The following is a 22,862-nucleotide window of genomic DNA, read 5'->3' as shown; positions in this document are numbered from 1 at the left end:
TGACTCAATAATGTCCTTGACGATGTTTTTTTTCTTTACCATACAGAATACAGTCAGGGGTCAGGTCCTGCATTAAGTTGCTGTGTCTCTTTAGCCTCCTTTAAACTGAAACATGTCCACAGCCTTTGTCTTTAGTAATTGACACTTTTGAAGAATACAGCCCCTTTCTCCCCTTTTTAAAACTAGAGGTGTCTCATTTTGGGTTTGTCTGGTCTTGCTCTGTTCCTCATTAGCGATGTTAATTTTGAAAACCCAGTCAAGGTGTGCGTTTGAGTTCTTCACTGTTTAATGTCTATTTTTTCTCTTGCGTCTAATAAGCAATCCATAAGGAGACACTTTCAGGCCATAAAATATCCTATTCCTCATCAGAATTTCTCCCTAGTTAGCATCCATTGATGATTTTTGCCTGATCCAGTCTTTACTACGATGGTCACAAAATGATTTTTTCCCCCGCATCCAGCACTCTCTCCATATTTACTAGTTAGCACTTAGCATTCTACTATAATCAAGAGACCTCCTGTCTCACTTATTTATTATAAGTATGCACGCATGAATTCCTTTATTTTCAATGGTTTATAATTCATTATCATACTTACTTTGGTTCTCAGATTGTCCTAATTTGACCACTGTGAGCCCCTTCAAGCTGGCTCTTGCAACCTTGTGACATGCCCCTCCCCCCCCCATCGCTTTTTTGAGCATCTCCTTACTTTCTGGCATGGCTACATGTTCGAGGTGCATCTTCTACCTCCCATGCCCCAGCCCTAGAATCAGCCACTTCTCTGAGGAGCCCTTGGTCCTTTTAGAAAGGAATGACATTAGAGACCAAGATATGGCCATTGCTTATTGCTACTAGAGTATCTTGGCATCTGGGCCTTTTTGGCCCACAGCGCTGGGAAATACATGGTAGGTATACGCTACGTACATATATACCAGTATATGTACATAGTCGCATATACATGCATATATCCATAGATGCACTTTCTTAGAAATCGTGAGTTCACACTGATAACCTCCAGTTCACCTTCCTAGGCTGTTTTCTTGTCCCCCCACCCCCACCACATTCCTTGTTTGTGTGTCCTTTCCTCAGTGAAAACCCTGGCTCCCAGCATTAGCACGATTATTCATTTGCTCAGTCTTTTAATACATCCAGAATTATTTCAGAATTGCTCTGTGCATACCACTACATAACACAGACCCACTTCAACAAGTTCAGGATTTGTTTGCAATTCTCTGCATCACCCAAGACTGAAGGTCTGTTGTTAAATGTTCATAAGTTACTTGGATTGGTTCTTTTTTTCCCCCTCCTCATTGTGGCTATGGTATTCCTTTGAAATACTTTTGGGTTCATCTCTTCGTTCTGCTTTCAGTTTTCCCTTCCCATATTTAGTGGTTTAATTTTCTAATTTGTAGAACATAAGTATGCTTCCAAAAGTCAAAGCTATGCAAAAAGGTGTATTTGGAGAATTGTTGATCCTTCCTAGGTCTCTTCCACTCCGTTCCATTCCCCCTCCTCCAACCCTTCGTAGGTGTCCAACTTCATTGTTTTCTAGTTTATCTGTCCTTTATTTCTTTTTGCAAAGACACACAGACGTGTATATGTTTTTGCTTTTGTTTTCCCTAATTTTTTCCTGAAAAGGTAGCATACTATGTATGCTCTTTTGCACCTTGTTTTTTTCACTTAATAGTATCTCCTGGAAATACGATGCTACTTTATCAAGATTGTTATTTTTTTATAGTTGCATAGTACTCCATTATGTGAATGTACCATAGTTTCTTCAACTACTGTCCAGTGCTTGGACATCAAAGTAGTATTTTGCAGTTATACATAATGTTCTAATGCATAACCTTATATTGTTGGAGGTGTATATTCAGGGTAAATTCCTAGAAGTGGGATTTCTAGGTCCAAAGATAAATGGATGCATTTATTTAGATACTGCTAAATTCCCTTCTATAGAAGTTGTGCCATTTTTCATTCCCATCAGCAATATATGAGGATGCCTATTTCCCCACAGTCTTCTTAAGAAAGTATATTATCAAGCTTTTGAATTTTTGCCAATCTGATGGGTAAGAACTTATATCTCAGTGTAGATTTCTCTTATTATGAGTGAAGTTGAATGTCTTTTCATGTTTAAGGTCCATTTTATCTCTCTCTTTTTTTCCTAATTATCTCTTCGTGACTTTCACGGTAGGATTTTTGGTCTTTTTTTTTTCCTCTCAATTTTTAAAAGTTCTTTCTATATTAAAGATGTTAGCCCTTTATCTGTGATATGTTTACAAGTATTTTCTTCTAGTTTATTTGCTTTTTAACTTTGCTTATGGTGTTTTTTGCCAAAAAAAGCTTTTCGTTTGTTTTGTTTAGTCAGATTTATTACTCTTTTATTGCCTCTGAAGTTTGAATGATGGTAAAAAGTCTTTCCCTCCTAGGTTACAGAAAAGTTCTGGAATCCTTTGTGAAGGACAGTTTGGCTATGTGTATCAGAAACCCTCTGTACACTCAACAGTTCTAGTTCTAGGAAAATAGAAATCCTGAGGAACAAAATGTGAACTGTTATGTGTACAGGAACGTTGATCTCAGCATTTGTTATAATGGTGAAAAATTGGAAACAACTTAAATATCCACCAATAGGAAACTGGTTAGATTAGTGGTTCTCAATCTTATGAGACCCAGTGATTTCTTTTTATAATGTTTTTAAAGCCCCTTTTACAATTTGGAAATGAAATACATAGATAATATAACATATCTATGCCCATGATTTCAAAGAAATAAAAATAATGCCCTAGGACTTCCTGGTGGCACAGTGGTTAAGAAATCTGCCTGCGAATGCAGGAGACATGGGTTCAATCCCTGGTCCGGGAAGATCTCACATGCCATGGAGCAACTAAGCCCGTGTGCCACAACTACTGAGCCTGTGCTGTAAGCCCGCGAGCCACAACCACTGAAGCCCGAGCGCCTAGAGCCTGTGCTCCGCAACAAGAGAAGCCGTCTCAATGAGAAGCCCACGCACCACAACGAAGAGTAGACCCCACTCGCCGCAACGAGATAAAGCCCGTGCACAGCAACGAAGACCCAACACAGCCAAAAATAAATAAATAAATTAATTAATTAATTTAAAATAATAATAATGCCCTAACTATACTATAGAAGATAAATAAAAGAGAAGTAATTTGTAATAAATAATGTAATTTATAATAATATGTATCAATATGTTTAGACATTACAGTGGAAAACATAATGCCTTTAGTCAGATGCTTGTACCCATAAGTCAAATCACTGAGCATATTACAACTACAGATGCACAGTGATTCACGTGTGTTGTATTGGTGACTCAAATACCACAAGCTTGAATAACTCTTAGTAAAGTTCTGAACAAAACAAGGTAAAATCTCCTCTTGACGTAATGCAGTTTCCTTCCTGGAAAATTCAATACATATTAAAACTGTCAAAAACATTTTGTTTTATTTAGTATGGAATTATGTTCCAGGCCATGTAATTATGAGCAAGTTTTCACCTACTTGAACGTCTGGTGGGACATTTGAAAGTTGTGCAGGAGACTGGCCAATTCTTTGTTGTGTAGGAATATCTTGAGTGTTGAAGGATATCTAGCATCCCTGATCCCAGCCTGCTAAGTGCCAGTAGTACTCCCTAGTCATTGTGGCAACAAAAAAGCATCTCCTCAGATTTCCATAATGCCTTCCTAAGAGGCAGTTGAAAACCATTAGGTTAGATTAAATAGATATAATGGACTATTATTCATCCATTAAAAAGAGTGAGGAAGATCTATGTGTACCATCATGAAAGATGTTGACAATATATTATCAAGTGAAAAAACAGGCTATAAAATGTGTGGTATCCCACTTTTGTTAAAACATACACACACGTACGTAGAAGAAGGGCTGGAAATCAGAATGTTAATAGAGGATGACTTATACTTTATACTTTTTATTGTCTAAAATTTTTGAAACTATAAATTGGATTTTTACAAAATATATCTTTTTAACATCTTTATTGGAGTATAATTGCTTTACAGTGGTGTGTTAGTTTCTGCATTATAACAAAGTGAATCAGCTATACATACACATATATCCCCATATCTCCTCCTTCTTGTGTCTCCCTCCCATCCTCCCTATCCCACCCCTCTAGGTGGTCACAAAGCACCAAGCTGATCTCCCTGTGCTAATCAGCTGCTTCCCAGTAGCTAGCTATTTTACATTTGGTAGTGTATATATGTCCATATTACTCTCTCACTTCGTCCCACCTTACCCTTCCCCCTCCCTGTGTCCTCAAGTCCATCCTCTACGTCTGCGTCTTTATTCCTGTCCTGCCCCTAGGTTCTTCAGAACCTTTTTTTTTTTTTTTTAGATTCTATATGTGTTAGCATATGGTATTTTTCTCTTTCTGACTTAGTTCACTCTGTATGACAGACTCTAGGTCCATCCACCTCACTACAAATAACTCACTTTCATTTCTTTTTATGGCTGAGTAATATTCCATTGTATATATGTGCCACATCTTCTTTATCCATTCAACTGTCAATGGACACTTAGGTTGCTTCCATGCCCTGGCTATTGTAAACAGAGCTGCAATGAACATTGTGGTACATGACTCTTTTTGAATTATGGTTTTCTCAGGGTATATGCCCAGTAGTGGGATTGCTGGGTCGTATGGTAGTTCTATTTTTAGTTTTTTAAGGAACCTCCATAGTGTTCCCCATAGTGGCTGTATCAATTTACATTCCCACCAACAGTGCAGGAGGGTTCCCTTTTCTACACACCCTATCCAGCATTTATTGTTTGTAGATTTTTTGATGATGGCCATTCTGACTGGTGTGAGGTGATACCTCATTGTAGTTTTGATTTGCATTTCTCTAAACAGTTACTTCTTGACATGAGGGTTTAAAAACTCTTTAGGTCAGTCATTGGCCAATTTTTTGTTGTTATTGTTGTTGAAGAAAGTTTGAGGAAAGAAAAGCAAGCTCACATCATTAAAAGAAAAGGATGTGAGGAAGAAGGTAATTTGGTAAAAATTGACATTTAATATAAAATAATTTTTGTTCTTCCATGTCAAAATTTTAAATGGGAGAAGTGGGGTAGTTGCTGTTCCACATGTTTATTTTGAAGCTACTGCCAGAAAAATTACCTTTCTTTCCTCTGTCATTTTTTTCTCCAGGTCTTCATTTAGAAGCAAAAGAAAAGAACAATAATCACCACTTACAGGAGGGAAAGGTGCCTTGAAGAGTGTTTCTTGGACTTTAGGAAGGAAAATGCTATTGCAGAATGTGAGAAATTCTGCCCCAGGCCAAACAGATTAAATCCCTTCTCTGCCTTCAGAGCCTGTTTTCTTAGACTTCTGTTGATCACAGAGAACAACTCTGCTAGGTTGCCCTGACTCAAGAGTGGCAGAGTTTGAGGCAGCCAGGGACACACATATCTGCATTTTTATGACTTTAGAGAGTTTGGATTGTACTCCTTGCCTTAATATTGCAGAGACAGTACTGTCATTGGAACTGGAGGAAGGTCTGCTCTGTTCTCTGCTTACTGTGGGAGAAAGGGAGGGAGCTGTCCTGGGTTTAACTCCCAACCCAAATATAAAGTAGTACATCCCAAGACATGTTTAAAGGGTTTTTCTTTACCAACTTTTTATTATGAAAAATTTCAAACTTATAGAAAGTTGAAAGAACAGTACGGCAATTATTGCCCATTACCCAGACCAAGCAGTTATTAACATTTTGTCAGATTGGCTTTATCTATAACTATATATGTGTTATGTAGGTATGTGACATTATTTTCCCCTAGGAAAATAAATTGTGGGCATTATGAAACTTCCAGTTAAAACTTGTGTTTGTAAATTTCTCTGCAGGGGCAATATCTACTTAAATGCTATTTAAAATAGTAGATATACTGTAGGTAGGAACAAAGCTGCCCTGAAATAAAAAGGAGCATAATTTTTGTTTTTTCTTATTTGGAATGAGCTCATCTTGTCTCCATGAGCTTTTCAGCACAGCTTACTACCTTGTGTAATCTTTTGCAGATTTTCACCTTCTCACATTTAAGATAATCATAAGGTGTTTTGAAGCTAGTATATTTTTCTTTTTGTTATAGATGATCCCTCTGATAAGCCACCTTGCCGAGGCTGCTCCTCCTACCTCATGGAGCCTTATATCAAGTGTGCTGAATGTGGGCCACCTCCTTTTTTCCTGTGCTTACAGGTAACTCTTTAAGGGGAGGCTTGCCTAGTTTTATGGATATAGTAAATTCAGAGATGACTATCAATTGCTCAGAAGGACCATACCCTATTAAGTCTATTTTTTCCAGTCAATATTCAATTACACATTTTACCAGTGAAAAATTGGGGAACAGAGCAGGATGGATGAGATAGACTGTTGAATATTCCACTTCCCTGTATCAACCTAATGCTGTTTTTACCAGTAAATTTCAAGTATTGGGACTACAGGATATAGAATTGGAGGATTATTCCTTTTGATAGCACCTATGACACTGTTTTTTGTCTTACTGAAGAGTGATGTTTGGGCAGGTGACAAACCAGGGAACAAACTATTTCGTCGATGATGGTGGTAATAGCAATACTAATGATAAGTGCTGGGCTTCTCTGGTGGCGCAGTGGTTAAGAATCCGCCTGCCAATGCAGGGGACATGGGTTTGGGCCCTGGTTCTGGAAGATCCCACATGCCGCAGAGCAACTAAGCCCGTGCGCCACAACTACTGGGCCTGCGCTCTAGAGCCCGCTAGCCAGAACTAGTGAGCCCGCGTGCCGCAACTACTGAAGCCCATGCACCTAGAGCCCGTGCTTCGCAACAAGAGAAGCCACCGCAATGAGAAGCCCGCGCACCGCAAGGAAGAGTAGCCCCCGCTCACCGCAACTAGAGAAAGCCCGCGCGCAGCAACGAAGACCCAACGCAGCCAAAAATAAATAAATTTTTAAAAAATTGTTTAAAAAAAAATACTAATGATAAGTGCTTACTCTGTGCCAGGCACTATCTTGAGTACTTTGCATGAATTAACCTTTAAATCATAACTGCAACCCTAGGAAGTAACTATGATTAGTATCCCTATATTATAACGGAAACTCAGGCAAAGAGAGGTTAAATAATTGGTTCAGGGGGCTTCCCTGGTGGCGCAGTGGATAAGAATCTGCCTGCCAATGCGGGGGACACAGGTTTGATCCCTGGTCTGGGAAGATCCCACGTGCTGCAGAGCAACTAAGCCTGCGAGCCACAACTACTGAAGCGCGCACGCCTAGAGCCCATGCTCTGCAACGAGAGAAGCCACCGCAAGGAGAAGCCCGCGCGCCACAACGAAGAATAGCCCCCACTCGCCACAACTAGAGAAAGCCCGCGCGCAGCAACAAAGACCTAACGCAGCCAAAAATAAATAAATAAAATAAAAATAAAAATAATTAAAAAAAATAATAATAATTGGCTCAGGGTCACACAGCAAATACCATATTTTATCAGATTCAAGATGCTATTGATTAAAAGAAACATCCCAATTTCAGAAATGTTAAAGTGTAAAAATGGCTGATGGAAGTTGTAATATACTTTTTATTATAAGATGAATCCACATTTCAGTGTTTTAAAATATGAAATAATACATGTCTTAGAATTGCTGAAATAAGCTAAGAGCCAGGATTCAAATTTAGGCAGTCTGCTTCCAGGGCTTATGCTTTTATAAAAGGAGGAGTTGTCCTAGGAAAAAGTCTTTTTTTCAGATCATTGTTATTCTCTATGAGGGCCATTGAAAGGCTGCGATCATGAACTTAACCTTCCTGTTGTGGCTGCAGACAAGACTAAATGAATTCTTAAAAACTCATCACAAGAGTAAAATACCCACAAGCCATCTTCTATCCTTTAAGAAAGCATTTCAAAACGTAGCTTTTTGGTAACTTAATTTTCCTTTCTTTTGCAGTGTTTCACTCGAGGATTTGAGTACAAGAAACATCAAAGTGATCATACTTACGAAATAATGGTAATGATGAAGTTGTAGGAATTTCCCTTCATTTTCAAGTATTATACTGGGAATTAGTCTTTTTTTCCTTCATCTGCAGATATCTCACTTTTCTTTTGCCCACTTCTGGATTAGGTAATCATTGCACAATAAGCTTTTTAGGATTTTATGGATCTTCTAAGGCATTTAAGTCCAAAAAATCATTTTATATACTCAGATTTTTGGTTTAAATTAGAAGGAATTTAAAGGAAGTGCTTTTTGAGATTTACTAATATAAGGATCAGAGGTTTGTGGTTTTCTAAGTTCATTGATAAACGTAGTAAATGTGTTGTCGCTGTGTTTGGCTAATGGTATTTTTATGTGGTTTGTGTGGGCAGTGGTGATATTTATATCTGGCACTCCACCTCCCCAGCCTTGGGGAAATTAGTTACCCTCGGAGAGTTAAGTTGTAAAATGGATGTAGGGTGAATAACATAGTAATATACAAAATCACTTTGAAGAGGTAGACTGACTTTTAGGCCAGAATAAGACTTGGCTGTAATTTGATGTTTGCCACCTCTAAAGAAGGAATGAGAGGCAGATGTTGGTAGTGTCCTTCCAATATCTAGCCAGAGGAACGGGCACTTTAATAAGCCAAAGTGAATATCTGGTATGCTTGACAGGTGTATATACAGTACCTTTGTCAGTTATCAGAGCCTAACTCCTAGTTCACCAAGTAGTTTTCTTACATTTGGCCTCCCATGTTGTTTTTCTTACAGGAAGGAATGCTGGTTGGGCATCTACTTGACAGTAATTTCACATCATGGGTTAATCCATTGATACATGTGTTAGTTTTCTCTTGCTGCCGTAACAACTTAACCAAAAATGAAGGAGCTTAAGACAACACAAATTTATCATCTCACAATTCTGTTGGTCAGAAGACCATTAAGCTCAGTGGTTTGCTCCAGATTCTGTAAGGCTGAAATGAAAGTGTTGACCTCTCTGGGTTTTTATCTGGAGACCCTGCGGGAGAATCCACTTCCAGTCTACTTCCATTCTCATTCAAGTTGTTGACAGAATTCACTGCCGGGAGGTTGTAGGACTGATGCTACTGTTTCCTTATTAGTTGTTGGCCAGGGCTTACTCTTAGTCTCTAGAGGTTCCTGGCCCCCATTCTCAGTATTCAAAGCCAGCAATGGCAGGGAGTCCTTGAGGGTTACTGATGAAATGCTTGGTGTCTCTCTGACCTCTCCTGGTTCATCTCTCCTGTGCTGAATCTCTCTGACTCTTCTGCCTCTCTCTTCTACTTTTAAGGGCTGTGTGATTATATTGGGCCCACCAGCATAATCTCCTTATTTTACAGTCAGTTGATTAGTACCTTAATCCCATTAGCATAGTCCCTTCACAGTAATATCTAGTTAGTGTTTGATTGAATAATCAGGGGACAGGAATCTTGGGGGCACTGGGGGACATCTTTGGAATTCTGTCTACCACAACGCTGTAGCATATCTACTTCAGTCTCTTAAAAGTTTAGAAAGGGTAACTCAGCATCTCCAAGTCTGATTATTTATGAAGTCTTATTTAAGTGAGTTTCTGGGCCTGTAATGCTGAGAGTCAGATCCTGGTCCATAATGAATTAGTCAAAGAAATGCTCCTTAGTAAGAGTTCTTGGCAGCCAGCTGTCTAGCCTTCCCCTGCCTCTTTCTAAACACCCTCAGTCTTCTAAGTAGTTTCTTCACTAATTATAAGATTTGGAATACATTTTTTAATATCAGACTTTGTTTTTTAGAGCAGTTACAGGTTCACAGCAAAATTGAGTGGAAAGTACAGAAATTTCTCTGCCCCTGCAAATGCATAACCTCCCCCATTACCAACATCCCCCACCAGAATCGTACATACGTTATCATTGACGAACCTACATTGACACCTCGTTATCACCCAAAGTCCATAGTTTACATTAGGGTTCACTCTTGGTGATATACATTCTATGGGTTTGTAGAAATATATAATGACGTGTACCCACCATTATAGTATCATACAGAGTAGTTTCATGGTCCTAAAAATCCTCTGTGTTCTGCCTGTTCATCCGTCCCTCCCCCCAGCTCTGGTAACTACTGATCTTCTTACAATCTCCATGGTTTTGCCTTGTCCAAAATGTCATATAGTTGGAATCATACAGCGTGTAGCCTTTTCAGATTGGCTTCTTTCACGAAGTAATATGTATTTACGTTTCCTCCATGTCTTTTCATAGCTTAATAGGTCATTTCTTTTTTAACACTGAATAATATTCTGTTGTCTGGATGTACCACAGTTTATTTATTCATCCACCTACTGAAGGACATCTTGGTTGCTTCCAAGTTTTGACAATTAAGAATAAAGCAGCTATAAATATCCATGTGCAGGTTTTTCTATGGACATAAGTTTTCAACTCCTTTGGGTAAATACCAAGGAACATGGCTGCTGGATCACATGGTAAGAGTATGTTTAGTTTTGTAAGAAACTGTCAAACTGCCCAGAGTGGCTGTACCATTTTGCATTCCCACCAGCAATGAAAGAGAGTTCCTGTTGCTCCACATCCTCATCAGCATTTGGTGTTGTCAGTGTTCTGGATTTTGGCCATTCTGATAGGTATATAGCACGATCTTGTTGTTTTAACTTGCATTTCTCTGACAACATATGATGTGGAACATCTTTTCATATGAATAATTTTTTTTCCCTTTTGTTAATTGCAAAATGAGTGAAGGGCTGGGGGAGAGTATGGTCAAAGTAGCTGTGGCTTTGAGTTCGTTTCACCAGGGTTATCAGATCTTCAGAAAGTTGGCTTATTCTTCCCAAATTCACATAAGAATGCCTAGAACCAGAATACAAATTTATTCATTTGGATTGTGAAAATAATTCCTTAAAGGATAATTCAGTATAGTTTGGGTAGATTGAAGTTATCCACTGCCGGAAAGCTGACCATGAGCTCTCTTCAGCTGTTCTGGGCACCATCCCTTCTGCATAATGCTGACGGCACGAAGTTTCACTCCAAGTCCACCTAACTCTTCAGATTACATCATCCTTTTCTCACATATTCTACACCCATACAGACACATTTCAGAATTCTGTCCTTTATTTTGTAGAGCTTTTGGAGGTTACTAATACTCTCTTTTTTCTGCTAGTCTTTATCTATTCCCAGATAAGGAAAAGAAGAATCTTTCCTTCCGTAGGAAAGATGACCAAATTTTGCTTTTCTACACATGAAGCCACTAAAAACTTGATTTTTTCTCTTTTTTTCTTTTTGCATATGAAGCCTCAGAAAACTTTAAATGGTTTTCAGTACTTTTGCCATCTCACAGTGCTGTATTTTTGGAAGTTACTCATGCTGTAGTGGGTGGTGCATTAATCAAGATTTCTGAGTTCTTTGCCTATTTTTGTCTTATAATTCTTAGAACCTTGAACAAGTCAAGGCACCTCTTTCAGCCACACCCTTTATACCAGTGATTCTTAAACTTTAGTGCATAAGAATCACCTGCGAGATTCTTAAAATTATAGATTCCTAGGCCTCACTGTTAGAAATTCTGGTTCGGTAGGGCCAAGATTGGGTCCAGAAATTGAATAATATTGATTCAACTTTAAGAAAAACTGACTTATGCCCATTTATTTTTTGGTGTAGAAAGTCTTTCTGGTTTATCTCACAATAAAGTTGGTGAGGACTAATTAATATTCTAAAATACACTTTTAGAAATAACAGGCTTTTCAACTATGAGTTGTCATATTTACCTGTATTTATGGTACTTTCCAGATTGAGTGATTATTTTGAATTTAATACAGACATAGACTCTGAAATTTCTCTTTCGGATCTCATATCCGAAATATCTCATGTGAGGCATATTCCTAGTACGTGCTCAGATAAAATGTATTGCTTATTAGTAATGTAATTTCACAGATCACAGATTTTTTTTTGCCATTAACAAAAGATAGAACAATTTCTAAACGCCTGTGTGATCTGAGGATGTCTTGTGTCACTTTTTTTTTTTTAACTTATAGTAAATTTGAAGCATATACTAAAATACAGAAAATGGTGTTTCAGTTATCTGTTGCCCCCTAACAGCTGCCTCAAAACTTCATGGTTTAGGGACTTCCCTGGTGGCGCAGTGGTTAAGAATCCGCCTGCCAATGCAGGGGACACGGGTTCGAGCTCTGGTCCGGGAAGATCCCACATGCCGTGGAGCAACTAAGCCCGTGCGCCACAACTACCGAGCCCGTGCTCTAGAGCCCACGAGCCATAACTGCTGAGCCCACGTGCCACAACTACTGAAGCCCGCGCATCTTAGAGCCCGTGCTCCGCAACAAAGAGAAGCCATCGCAATGAGAAGCCCGCGCACCGCAAGGAAGAGTAGCCCCCGCTCACCACAACTAGAGAAAGCCCGCACGCAGCAACGAAGACCCAACACAGCCAAAGATAAATTAATTAACAAACAAACAAACAAACAAAAAAGCTTCGTGGTTTAAAATAACAACCATTTTATTATCTCTCACAGTTTTGTGGGTCAGGAATTCAGATTGGCACCATGAGAGTAGCTTTCATTGGTTCCACATGGTGTGCTGGGAATGGAAGTCCAAGGGGGTTTTTTCACTTTTAGCACCTCAGAATGGCTTGAATTGGTTGAACTGGAACATCTTAACTGCCTGAGGCCTTTGGTTCCTCTCCAGGTAGCCTTAGGGCCTCTCCCTCTCCATGTGGCCTCTCCACGTGGTCTTTCCAGAAAGGAGGCTAGAATTCTTATGTGGTGGTTCAGGGCTCCCAAAGGCGAAAAAGTAGAAGCTGCCAGGCCTTCTTAAGCAAGTCACAGGTTCAGCCCATATTAAATGGGAAGGGACCACATGAAGATGTGAATTCTAGAAGTTCATTGGGAGCCACCATTGTAATCGCTACCACATATAGTATAATAAATTCCCATATACCTGTCACTAGTTCTTAAAATTACCAACTCATACCCTATCTTGTTTCATCTAAACCCGTACCCCTCCAGCTTGTTTTGAAACAAATCCCCTAGATATCGTATCATTTCATCTGTAAATGTCTCATTAGGTCACTCTAAAATTTTAAAGTAACTCAGGTCACTTTTCACATTTCTCCAACCATCTCAAAAAAGCTTTTTAAAAAAATCTCTGCTCTCTTCTCCACACCTGAAACAATCACTATTCTGATTTTTATCACCATAGATCAGTTTTGCATATTCTAGAACTGCATATAAATGGGTTCATTCTGTATGTACTCTTGTTTCTGGTTTCTTTCATTCAGCATGTTTTTGAGATTTATTCAAGTTGTATATAATAATAGTTCATTCTTTTTTGTTACTGAGTAATATTTCATGGTATGAATATAGCACAGTTTGTTTATCCATTCTCCTGTTGATAGAGACTGGACTTTGCCTAGTTTGGGGCTATTAAGAATAAAGCTGCCGTGAGAGACTTACCTGGTGGTCCAGTGGTTGAGATTTCGCCTTCCAATACAGGGGGTCTCGTCGGAGAGCTAAGATCCAACATGCTTCAGGGCCAAAAAACCAAAACATAAAACAGCAGCCATATTGTACCAAATTCAATGAAGACTTTAAAAATGGTCCACATCGGGACTTCCCTGGCGGTCCAGTGGTTAAGGCTTCACCCTCCAATGCAGGGGGTGTGGGTTTGATCCCCTCAGGGAGCTAAGATCCCACATGCCTCATGGCCAAAAAAAACAAAACATAAAACAGAAGCAATATTGTAACAAATTCAGTAAAGCCTTTAAAAATGATCCATATCAAAAAAAAAGAAAGGGACTTCCCTGGTGGCGCAGTGGTTAAGAATCCGCCTGCCAGTGCAGGGTACACGGGTTTGAGCCCTGGCCCGGGAAGATCCCACATGCCGCGGAGCAACTAAGCCTGTGCACCACAACTGCTGAGCCCGCGCTCTAGAGCCCGCGAGCCACGACTACTAATCCCGCATGCCACAGCTACTGAAGCCCGCGTGTCTAGAGCCTGTGCTCCGCAACAAGAGAAGCCACTGTGATGAGAAGCCCACGCACTGCAACGAACAGTAGCCCCCGCTCGCCGCAACTAGAGAAAGCCCGCGCAGCAACGAAGACCCAATGCAACCAAAAAATAAATACATAAATAAATTAATTTTTAAAAAATACTTTAAAAAAAAAAGAATAAAGCTGCTTTGAACATTTTTGTATAAGACTTTCTATGGACATATTTTCGTTTTTCTTGGGTAAACACTTAGGAGTGGAATTGCTGGGTCATAAAATAAATGATTATTTAACTTTTAAGAAACTGTCAAAAAGTTCCATTAAATGGTTGTATCACTTTACACCTCAGCTAGCAGTGTATGAGAGTTCTGATTGCTCCACATGCTTGCCAAGTTTTGTTATTGTCATTTTCTTCATCCTGGTATTCTAGTGGGTTTCATGAATGTGTAGTGGTATCATCATTTTTCTTTTACCTTTTACAGTGCTATTTGGAATTCAGATATGGTCCATACATTCCAATTGATTGCCTCATATATTTATCCTGTGGGTTCTCCCTCTCCTTTCCCTCCTTCCCTCACTCTTTCTCTTGTTTCATATAGTTTGATTGTTTAAAAACCTGGGTTTATCTTATAGATGTTAGAGCAGTCTAGATTTTGCTGATTAACGTGTTCCTCTGACTTCTGTGTTTCCTACAAATTAGTAGTTAATATATACTGGCTATATCAGATTCATTCATGATCATTGTTTAGATCTTTTCTTTTGGGATTGCGAAATACATAGTTATCTTTCAATTCTATCACTCCTTTTAATTTATGAGATTAAATAATTCTATAAAAAGAAATTTCATTACCTATGTGGTCACCCTGAGGTAAAGTTTGTACAGAAGGGCAGGATAAATTATTTCCATTATTTACTAGTTTTGAAAGTATGAGTTGCTTCCCTGGCATCCTCTAGATATTTGGAATGTTTAATGTGTTTTAATCCTTTGCAGTTCCTTTTAATGCTCAGAATGTTCCATTTTTGGTCAGTGGGAGCCTCTACAAGTTGATCTCTGAATCCTTTTGACAGGACTCTTTTAGTCTTTGAGAGTTTCTTTGCTTTCCAGTGTAACAAAATGTTCCAGTCTCATCTTGTACATTTCCTACCCAAACCTGGAATTGCCTTTTTCTTCAAGGAGCCCTGGTTCCTTTAGTGGGAAGTTGTATTTAGAGACCACATACTGGGTACTAGAAGTGTTAATTGCTACTGGGTTAGTCATCTTTTCTAGACCTTTTCATTGAACAGTGATAGGAATTTTTAAAATTTCTTGTACAATTTTTAAAGGTTACACATCATTTACAGTTATTACAAAATATTGGCTATGTTTCCTGTGTTGTACAATACATCCTTGTAGCCTCTCTTACACCCAGTAGTTTGTACCTCCCACTCCTCCACCCCTGTATTGTGCCCCCCTCTCCCCCACCGGTAATCACTAGTTCTCTATATAGGAAATTATTGTTTTAAGACAAATACATCATGAGTTCATACTAAAACTTCCTTTTTTAAAAAATTTATTTATTAATTAATTTATATATATATATTTTTTGGCTGCGTTGGGTCTTTGTTGCTGCGCGTGGGCTTTCTCTAGCTACAGCGAGTGGGGGCTATTCTTCGTTGCGGTTCCCGGGCTTCTCATTGCGGTGGCTTCTCTTGTTGCGGAGCATGGGCTCTAGGCACGCGGGCTTCAGTAGTTGTGGCACGCGGACTCAGTAGTTGTGGCTTGCGGGCTCTAGAGCGCAGGCTCAGTAGTTGTGACGCACGGGCTTAGTTGCTCCGCAGCATGTGGGATCTTCCTGGACCAGGGCTTGAACCCATGTCCCCTGCATTGGCAGGTGGATTCTTAACCACTGCGCCACCAGGGAAGTCCCCATACTAAAACTTTCAATTCAAATAACAAGACTACACGGTTTTACATAGCCTCATAGATCTTACATCTCTTTTTTTTCCCCAAGCTCCAAGTCCCACTGTGCAGTGACACCAATACAGTTACTTATTTGCTTTACCCCACAGCATATCAACATATAATAATCTCAGAATAACTGTACCAACACTACTTGAAAACAGTTTAAGATTTTTTTGGCAGTTCCTTTTACTTTTAAGGTATATTCTACTAGAAATATATAGTCAAGTTACTGTGTTTTAAAGTCACTTGGGATTGTTTCTTCCTGTGTGATTATGCCTTAAAATTAATTCATGGGTTTATTTGTTACATTTTGCTTTTGATTCTTATGGTTTTAAAATTTAATAGTTAATGTACAGTATTTATGTTTTCAAAGTCAAGTCTACAAACAAGGAATATTCAGAGAGGTCCAGCTTCTATCCTTGTCCTTTCCACCCTATTTCCTCCCTCCCGCCCTCATAGGTAACCTTGGTTTTAATATATGGTTTATTCTTGCATTTTAAATGATAGAATTATACATATTTGTATTCCTATCTTTCTTAGCTAAATGGGAACATACTATAATACTTATCTCTACCTTTTTGCTAAGTTTAAAAAACATATATTTCTGCCTGAGTTACAGTGGCATTTATGGTTGATAATATTTTTTGTAGACTCTTGTAGCTAATGGTGGAAATAGAGGTGGCGGGGTGTGGACAGCTAATAAGAATGTATTTAGGCACCTCTCAATACCATGAGAATGACAGCCATTTGACTATAATTAGGATTATATTTGGGGTTGCCGGGTTCCATTTCTGTGTCTGTTCTTAGGCCAAACTTTTTCTTCCTTAGACCTCAGATTTTCCTGTTCTTGACCCCAGCTGGACTGCTCAAGAAGAAATGGCCCTTTTAGAAGCTGTGATGGACTGTGGCTTTGGAAATTGGTAAGAGCTTGGGAGTAAGGGTTCTCCTGCGCTAGTGGGCTCCAAAAAGAAGGTGCTGTTGAAGGTAAAAGGAGGAGCCTCAGAAAAAGGAGTTTGGGGGCCATATGTTGCTTTTCTATTGACCCGTGACTTAGAGACAAGTCCTCTTGCCCTCTGCACATTATTTTCCAAGGCCTAAATGCCTCACAGGGCTATGAGATGTTTAGTGGTCCATGACTGGACAGCTCTAAAGGGCTGCTTTGGACATATCCACACAAGGAAGGTTGGTTATTCCTTTCTGAATAGTGGGGAAGTTTAGACTTATTAGTTATTGCTCCTTTCTGATTTCTGAATTTTTCTTGGCTGCAGATGCCCTCGTCATTTAAGTGAGTCAGACTTTAGACAGCCATGGCTTACCTGAGATTCAAGTTTGACAGACTGCCTATCCTCATTCCCTGTTTTTAGCTTGTAGATACCTGCCAGAACTGAATAGCACTCATGGCTGTTGCCATGTGAGGCGACACTGCTTACTAATAATACCACCACTTTCATTTTTACCTTTTGGGAGTACTTTCACACCGATGATTTCATTTTGTGAACTAGATAGCAGAGGCATTTTTAAATATATTTTGTTCATGAAGAATCTGAAGCTTAGGGAGTTAAAATGACTTCTTATGACCACATAGTTTATTAGTGAAGGGCCCTTAACTAGCTCTTCCCTGTCCTGACTTCCTAGTGTATATAATCTATCCTGATGTTAATAGAATATACTGTGCTGCCTCCCTTACGTCCAGGGCCTTGAAGAAGGAGAGTTGAGTTCAGTTCACATTTTGCTTGTATCCATTCATTCAACATTTATTAAGTATCATAAAATACTGTTTACTATGGGAATACAAAAAAAGATAGAAAAAGTGATCATTCGCGTGCTTGTCAAGAAGCTTATTAGTCTAGTAGGGGAATCAAAATATATGTACAGATGATTGAAGTACACAAAGCAGAGCATAGTAATGCCTTAGGAGAAAGACAAGTGAAGTACTGTGGAAGAGAGAAGCTGAGAGCAGACTTGGAGAGATTTCACCTCTACCTTTCCATCATCTGGGCCAGGAGTCAGAGGTCTTAAGTAAAAATTAAGTGGCTTTGTCACTTACGTGCTTTGTGTTCTTAAGCAAGTTTCTTAATCTCTTTGGGCCTCATTTTTTCATCTGTGAAATTGAGATAGTACATACACTACACAGTTAATACTAGGATTTATTTAAATTATGTTGTGAATATTTCTAGCTGAGAGCTTGGTCTGTCGTGAGAGCTCTAGTAAAGAAATGTTTGTTCATGTGAAGTGTTTTGTGTTTTGTAAACTATAAAACATGTGAATATAAAACTACTCTTATGTACATTTTGAATGTTCTGAAGTGGCTTATTATTATTTATAGCAATTCTTTCGGTGGAGCCTAGCTTACATATTTTCTAGTGGTCTTCCTTTCTTTTGGTAGAAAGGAAAGGGCTTTTTATTTTTGTATTTTTTTGGCCATGCAGTATGGCATGTGGGATCTCCGTTTCCCGATCAGGCATCGAACCCGCACCGCCTGCATTGGAAGGGCGGAGTCTTAACCACTGGACCGCCAGGGAAGTCCAGGAAAGGGCTTTTTAAATATTGTTTCCGGGCTTCCCTGGTGGCGCAGTGGTTAAGAATCTGCCTGCCAATGCAGGGGACACGGGTTCGAGCCCTGGTCTGGGAAGATCCCACATGCCGTGGAGCAACTAAGCCCGGGAGCCACAACTACTGAGCCTGCGCGTCTGGAGCCTGTGCTCCGCAACAAGAGAGGCCGCGACAGTGAGAGGCCCGCGCATCGCGATGAAGAGTGGCCCCCGCTCGCCGCAACTGGAGAAAGCCCGCACACAGAAACGAAGACCCAACACAGCCAAAAATAAATTAATTAATTAATTAATTAATTAATTTTAAAAAAAAATTTTAAAAAAATATATATTGTTTCCATATCTCAGAATAGCAGGATTTGGAACATCAGATTGCACCAGTACTATGTTTATATTTGTCTCAAGGCTCTGCTGATAGCTCCATGATATCAGTTTGGAGGTGTCAAGTTCCAGACATTATATAGGTAGGACTTAAAATATGGAAAGAACAAACCGTGCTTTGACCATTATGTATAAATGAAAGCACTACTTCCTCCTCTCCTTTTCCACACTCTAGGCAGGATGTAGCCAATCAAATGTGCACCAAGACCAAGGAGGAGTGCGAGAAGCACTACATGAAGCATTTCATCAATAACCCTCTGTTTGCATCTACCCTGCTAAACCTGAAGCAAGCAGAGGAGGCAAAGACTGCTGACACAGCCATTCCATTTCACTGTAAGTACCTCCCTGTGTCACTAAGAGAGTCCAGTATTTAGCTCATTATAATTAATCATCTCAGTGTTAAGTCCAAGAAGCAATTTGTTATTTTTGTTCACTTGGTTGTGGTAATAATAGCGAACTTTTCGTTTTCTTTTTTTTAAATCTCATGTGACTTAGGGACTCATGGGTCTTCTAACAAAACATAACCAAACCCATGATGAATTATAAATGGACATCTTTTCTGAATGACTCCCAGAGCACGAGTAATGAAATATGAATGTTTTTCTTTCTCCGCCTCTTTCCTCCTACTCTCTGGAAACAGTTTCATAGGTGACTAACTCAAAACCTGATGAGACCTCCTATTTGGATAGCCCTTTGGATGTTAGCACTTTGTTCTCAAATGCCTTAGACCATTTCTTCCTCATGGCAACCCAGTGAGACAGGCAGAGCAAGTGCTTTTGTTTTGCACACAAGGAAACTGAGATTCAGAAAGGTTAAATAATTTGTACAAGGTCATGGGTCTAGTGGATGTTACAGTAGAGCCTGGACTCAATTCTGGCTTACTCCAAATCCAGTGGGGTTTTTTGCCTGTCGTTGGATGGGATTTGTAAATTGAGATTGGTCCTAAGGGGTAAGGGAGCTGAAGCAGACAGGGTAAATACTTAAGTTCTGTAATACTGAAGAAAAGATCCTTGATTTTCTTTCATATTAGGAAAGCAAAAATAAGAGGGAATTTCTGTATTTACTTAGAGGATTCCCTAAGTCTTAGTTTCCTTTTCAAGAAATCAGTTTGTTTCCATTAATACTTTATCTTTTTTTACTTTTTCTTTATAAAAATCTCTTGCATTTTATTTATCCTCTCAGACGCTGTCTTTCTCCAAACAAAAATATTTCAGAGTCTAAATGAGGACTTTCTTTGTGTCACTTTTTTTATGCCAGTATTTTATTAAGTAACTAAGAAAAACTAAATTCTTTCAGCTACAGATGACCCTCCCCGACCTACCTTTGACTCCTTGCTTTCTCGGGACATGGCAGGATACATGCCAGCTCGAGCAGATTTCATTGAGGTAAGGGAAACTTGTTTTTGTTTAGGATGAGGCTATATCTCTTACCTATAGGTTCAATACCACTAAAAAGAGATTTTCATAGCACTGTAACTTGTCGAGCCACATTTTCTCCATTTGAGTGCCTTTTTCTCATTTGTAAATATTTCTTTTAGAAAGGTAAAAGTTCTTCAGAGCAAAAACTTATTTCTTTTTTTTTTTTAATTTATTTATTTTATTTTATTTATTTTTATTTTTGGCTGCGTTGGGTCTTCGTTGCTGCGCCCGGGCTTTCTCTAGTTGCGGGGAGCGGGGGCTACTCTTCGTTGCGGTGCGCGGGCTTCTCATTGCAGTGGCTTCTCCTGTTGCGGAGCACGGGCTCTAGGCGCCTGGGCTTCAGTAGTTGTGGCACGCGGGCTCAGTAGTTGTGGTGCATGGGCCTAGTTGCTCCGCAGCATGTGGGATCTTCCCGGACCAGGGCTCGAACCTGTGTCCCCTGCATTGGCAGACAGATTCTTAATCACTGCGCCACCAGGGAAGCCCCAAAAACCTATTTCTTAAGTTTCATTCCACATCTAGGGGGTTTCGAGGTTGTACTATATCAGGGGGTTGGCCAACTTTCTATTAAGGTCCAGATAGTAAATATTTTAGATTTTGTAGACCATAAAGTCTCCTTTGGAACTAAACTTTGCCATTATTATGCAAAAGCAGCATAGATAATAGTAAACAAATGAGCATGCCTGTGCTCCAGTAAAACTATTTACAAAAATAGGCAGTGGGCTGAATTTGGTCTATAGGCTGTAGTTTGCTGACCTCTGTACTATATTCACAAGTTTATAAAGAATGATGAATGTGTATAAAAACTATATGTTCTTCATTCAGCCATGGAGTTAAAAGCCATGTGAATGTAGTCACAAGTCTCTTGATTTATCACCTAATCCGCAATTATAGTACTCTTGGAAGTAATTAAAGTTTAGCAAACTACAAACAATTTTGCTAGCCACACCCAGGTCAGCATTTTGTTCATGGCAGCTGCTATTGTAGAGCTACCTCAGAGACACTACCCTTACAGATTGTAGTCATTGAATAGAACATGAACAAATCTACCCATTGAGCTATGTAAGCAATATTATGGGATAAATAGAGCCCTAGATGGTGGTAAAAAGGTAGATGAATTAATACCAACAGTTTTCTTACCTAAATATTGGTTAGGCCAAAAAGTTCATTCGGGTTTTTCTGTAAGATGTTACGAAAAACCGGAATGAATTTTTTGGCCAGCCCAATAGTTGAAGGGCTAGTAGGAGTTAGATTTTCTTGAGTTAGATTTCATGAACAGACTACTTTTAGTTTTAAGAACAATACATTTGGCTTTATTCCCGGACTCATAACTTTCTCATTTTTTGCTGTCACTGCTGCCTGAAAGCTTCTCAGTTTTTTCCCATGACTTATTTACTTATGGCAGTTGTCCTGGCCTTGTACCCCATTCAGTACTTTTTAACAAGTGTTTGTTTATATATTTGCCATTTGCTTCTAAAGCATGGCTCCTGTAAAGGCATTACTCAAAGCTGATGGATTTTAGATGGGAATTTTTTTTCCCCAAACAGGAGTTTGACAATTATGCAGAATGGGACTTGAGAGACATTGATTTTGTTGAAGATGACTCGGACATTTTACACGGTAACATTTTATTACAGCCAATGTTTTTATTGATTGCAAACTGTGATGACACTGTATTGGGTGCTAGAAATATAAGAATGAATAAAACATGTCTCCTGCCCCTTATGGGACTCAAATTACAGTGGTTAAGTTGCTGAACTTACCCTGTTGCTGGGATTTGACCATAATGAGACAGATCATTTGTGATGATGGTGAGAATGTTGATCATATAAGGGTAGTTGGGAATATCCCATCCCTTGGACTGTGTGAGCTTTCTTTTGGCTGAGATAAGCCTACACTGAGGTAATTGGTTAAATGGCCCTCACTGCCTCCTTAAAAGAAAGGGAATCAGGGTGAAGACCTTGGGGCTTCAATAACAACTGCTGATACTAGATGTTCACTATAATTTGTTACCCAAAATTTCCCACAGCAGGGGAAAAGAATGGAAGTTCAAGAGTTTTTAGACCAAGATTGGAAATCTCTTGTTTCTCAGAACTGTTGAATTTTTAGCACTTCTGAATTCTCATCTAAGATTAACCCTCTAAGGATTTATGTCAACTCTTTTGTTATAACGTAAATGGCTAATGCCAACAAGGCTTTTAAAAGTGGATGGTTAGACTTTCAGTGAATGTCTTTTTTTCCTTCTTTCCATTTTCAGTGAACTACATATTTAAAATAATCCCCAATCTTCTGTTTCATTTCAGCCCAGAATTGAGGGTGATGCAGTAGGTGAATAATGCTCCTTTGGATTCTGTATTTCCTAAACAGCATCTTCATTGCTTTTCTTAAATGTATATCCCAGGTAGGAAAGGCAAGTTAGAATCCTTGTTGAATTTTAAATCAAGTTTTCATGTTGCATTAACTGGTCCTCTGTCACTTGAAGGGGAGTTTTATTCTTCTCTCCGTAGAAGAGCTGACTAGATATTTGTTACATCAGATCTGGGACCAAGAAAGAGTCCTCATAAAAATTTTACCTTTAGAGTTTTTTCTCTACATATTTCTTGAGCAGTTTTCTTTGCAAAATTTCATTTCTCTTC

General features: G+C 39.1%; 1 protein-coding gene across 6 annotated transcripts in view; it reads left to right on the top strand.

Annotated features, from left to right (window-relative positions):
• TADA2A (transcriptional adaptor 2A) overlaps positions 1-22,862 on the top strand; it is a 44,611-nt gene that overhangs the window by 3,254 nt on the left and 18,495 nt on the right. For 2 of the 6 annotated variants that reach the window (XM_061175012.1, XM_061175011.1), the window contains exons 3-8: positions 6,100-6,206; positions 7,924-7,983; positions 16,707-16,798; positions 18,984-19,141; positions 20,105-20,193; positions 21,774-21,846. In XM_061175012.1, the coding sequence (XP_061030995.1) occupies positions 6,100-6,206; positions 7,924-7,983; positions 16,707-16,798; positions 18,984-19,141; positions 20,105-20,193; positions 21,774-21,846 (579 nt within the window). Of the gene's footprint in view, positions 1-5,167; positions 5,224-6,099; positions 6,207-7,923; positions 7,984-16,706; positions 16,799-18,983; positions 19,142-20,104; positions 20,194-21,773; positions 21,847-22,862 lie in introns of all 6 variants that reach the window. The other 4 variants (XM_061175014.1, XM_061175013.1, XM_061175015.1 and 1 more) reach the window with 4 other exon arrangements.

Source organism: Eubalaena glacialis, chromosome 19 (assembly GCF_028564815.1).
Source record: "Eubalaena glacialis isolate mEubGla1 chromosome 19, mEubGla1.1.hap2.+ XY, whole genome shotgun sequence".
Taxonomy (NCBI): Eukaryota; Metazoa; Chordata; class Mammalia; order Artiodactyla; family Balaenidae; genus Eubalaena; species Eubalaena glacialis.
The sequence above is the reverse complement of the archived record's forward strand: the minus strand, read 5'-3'. Positions and strand labels throughout refer to the sequence as shown.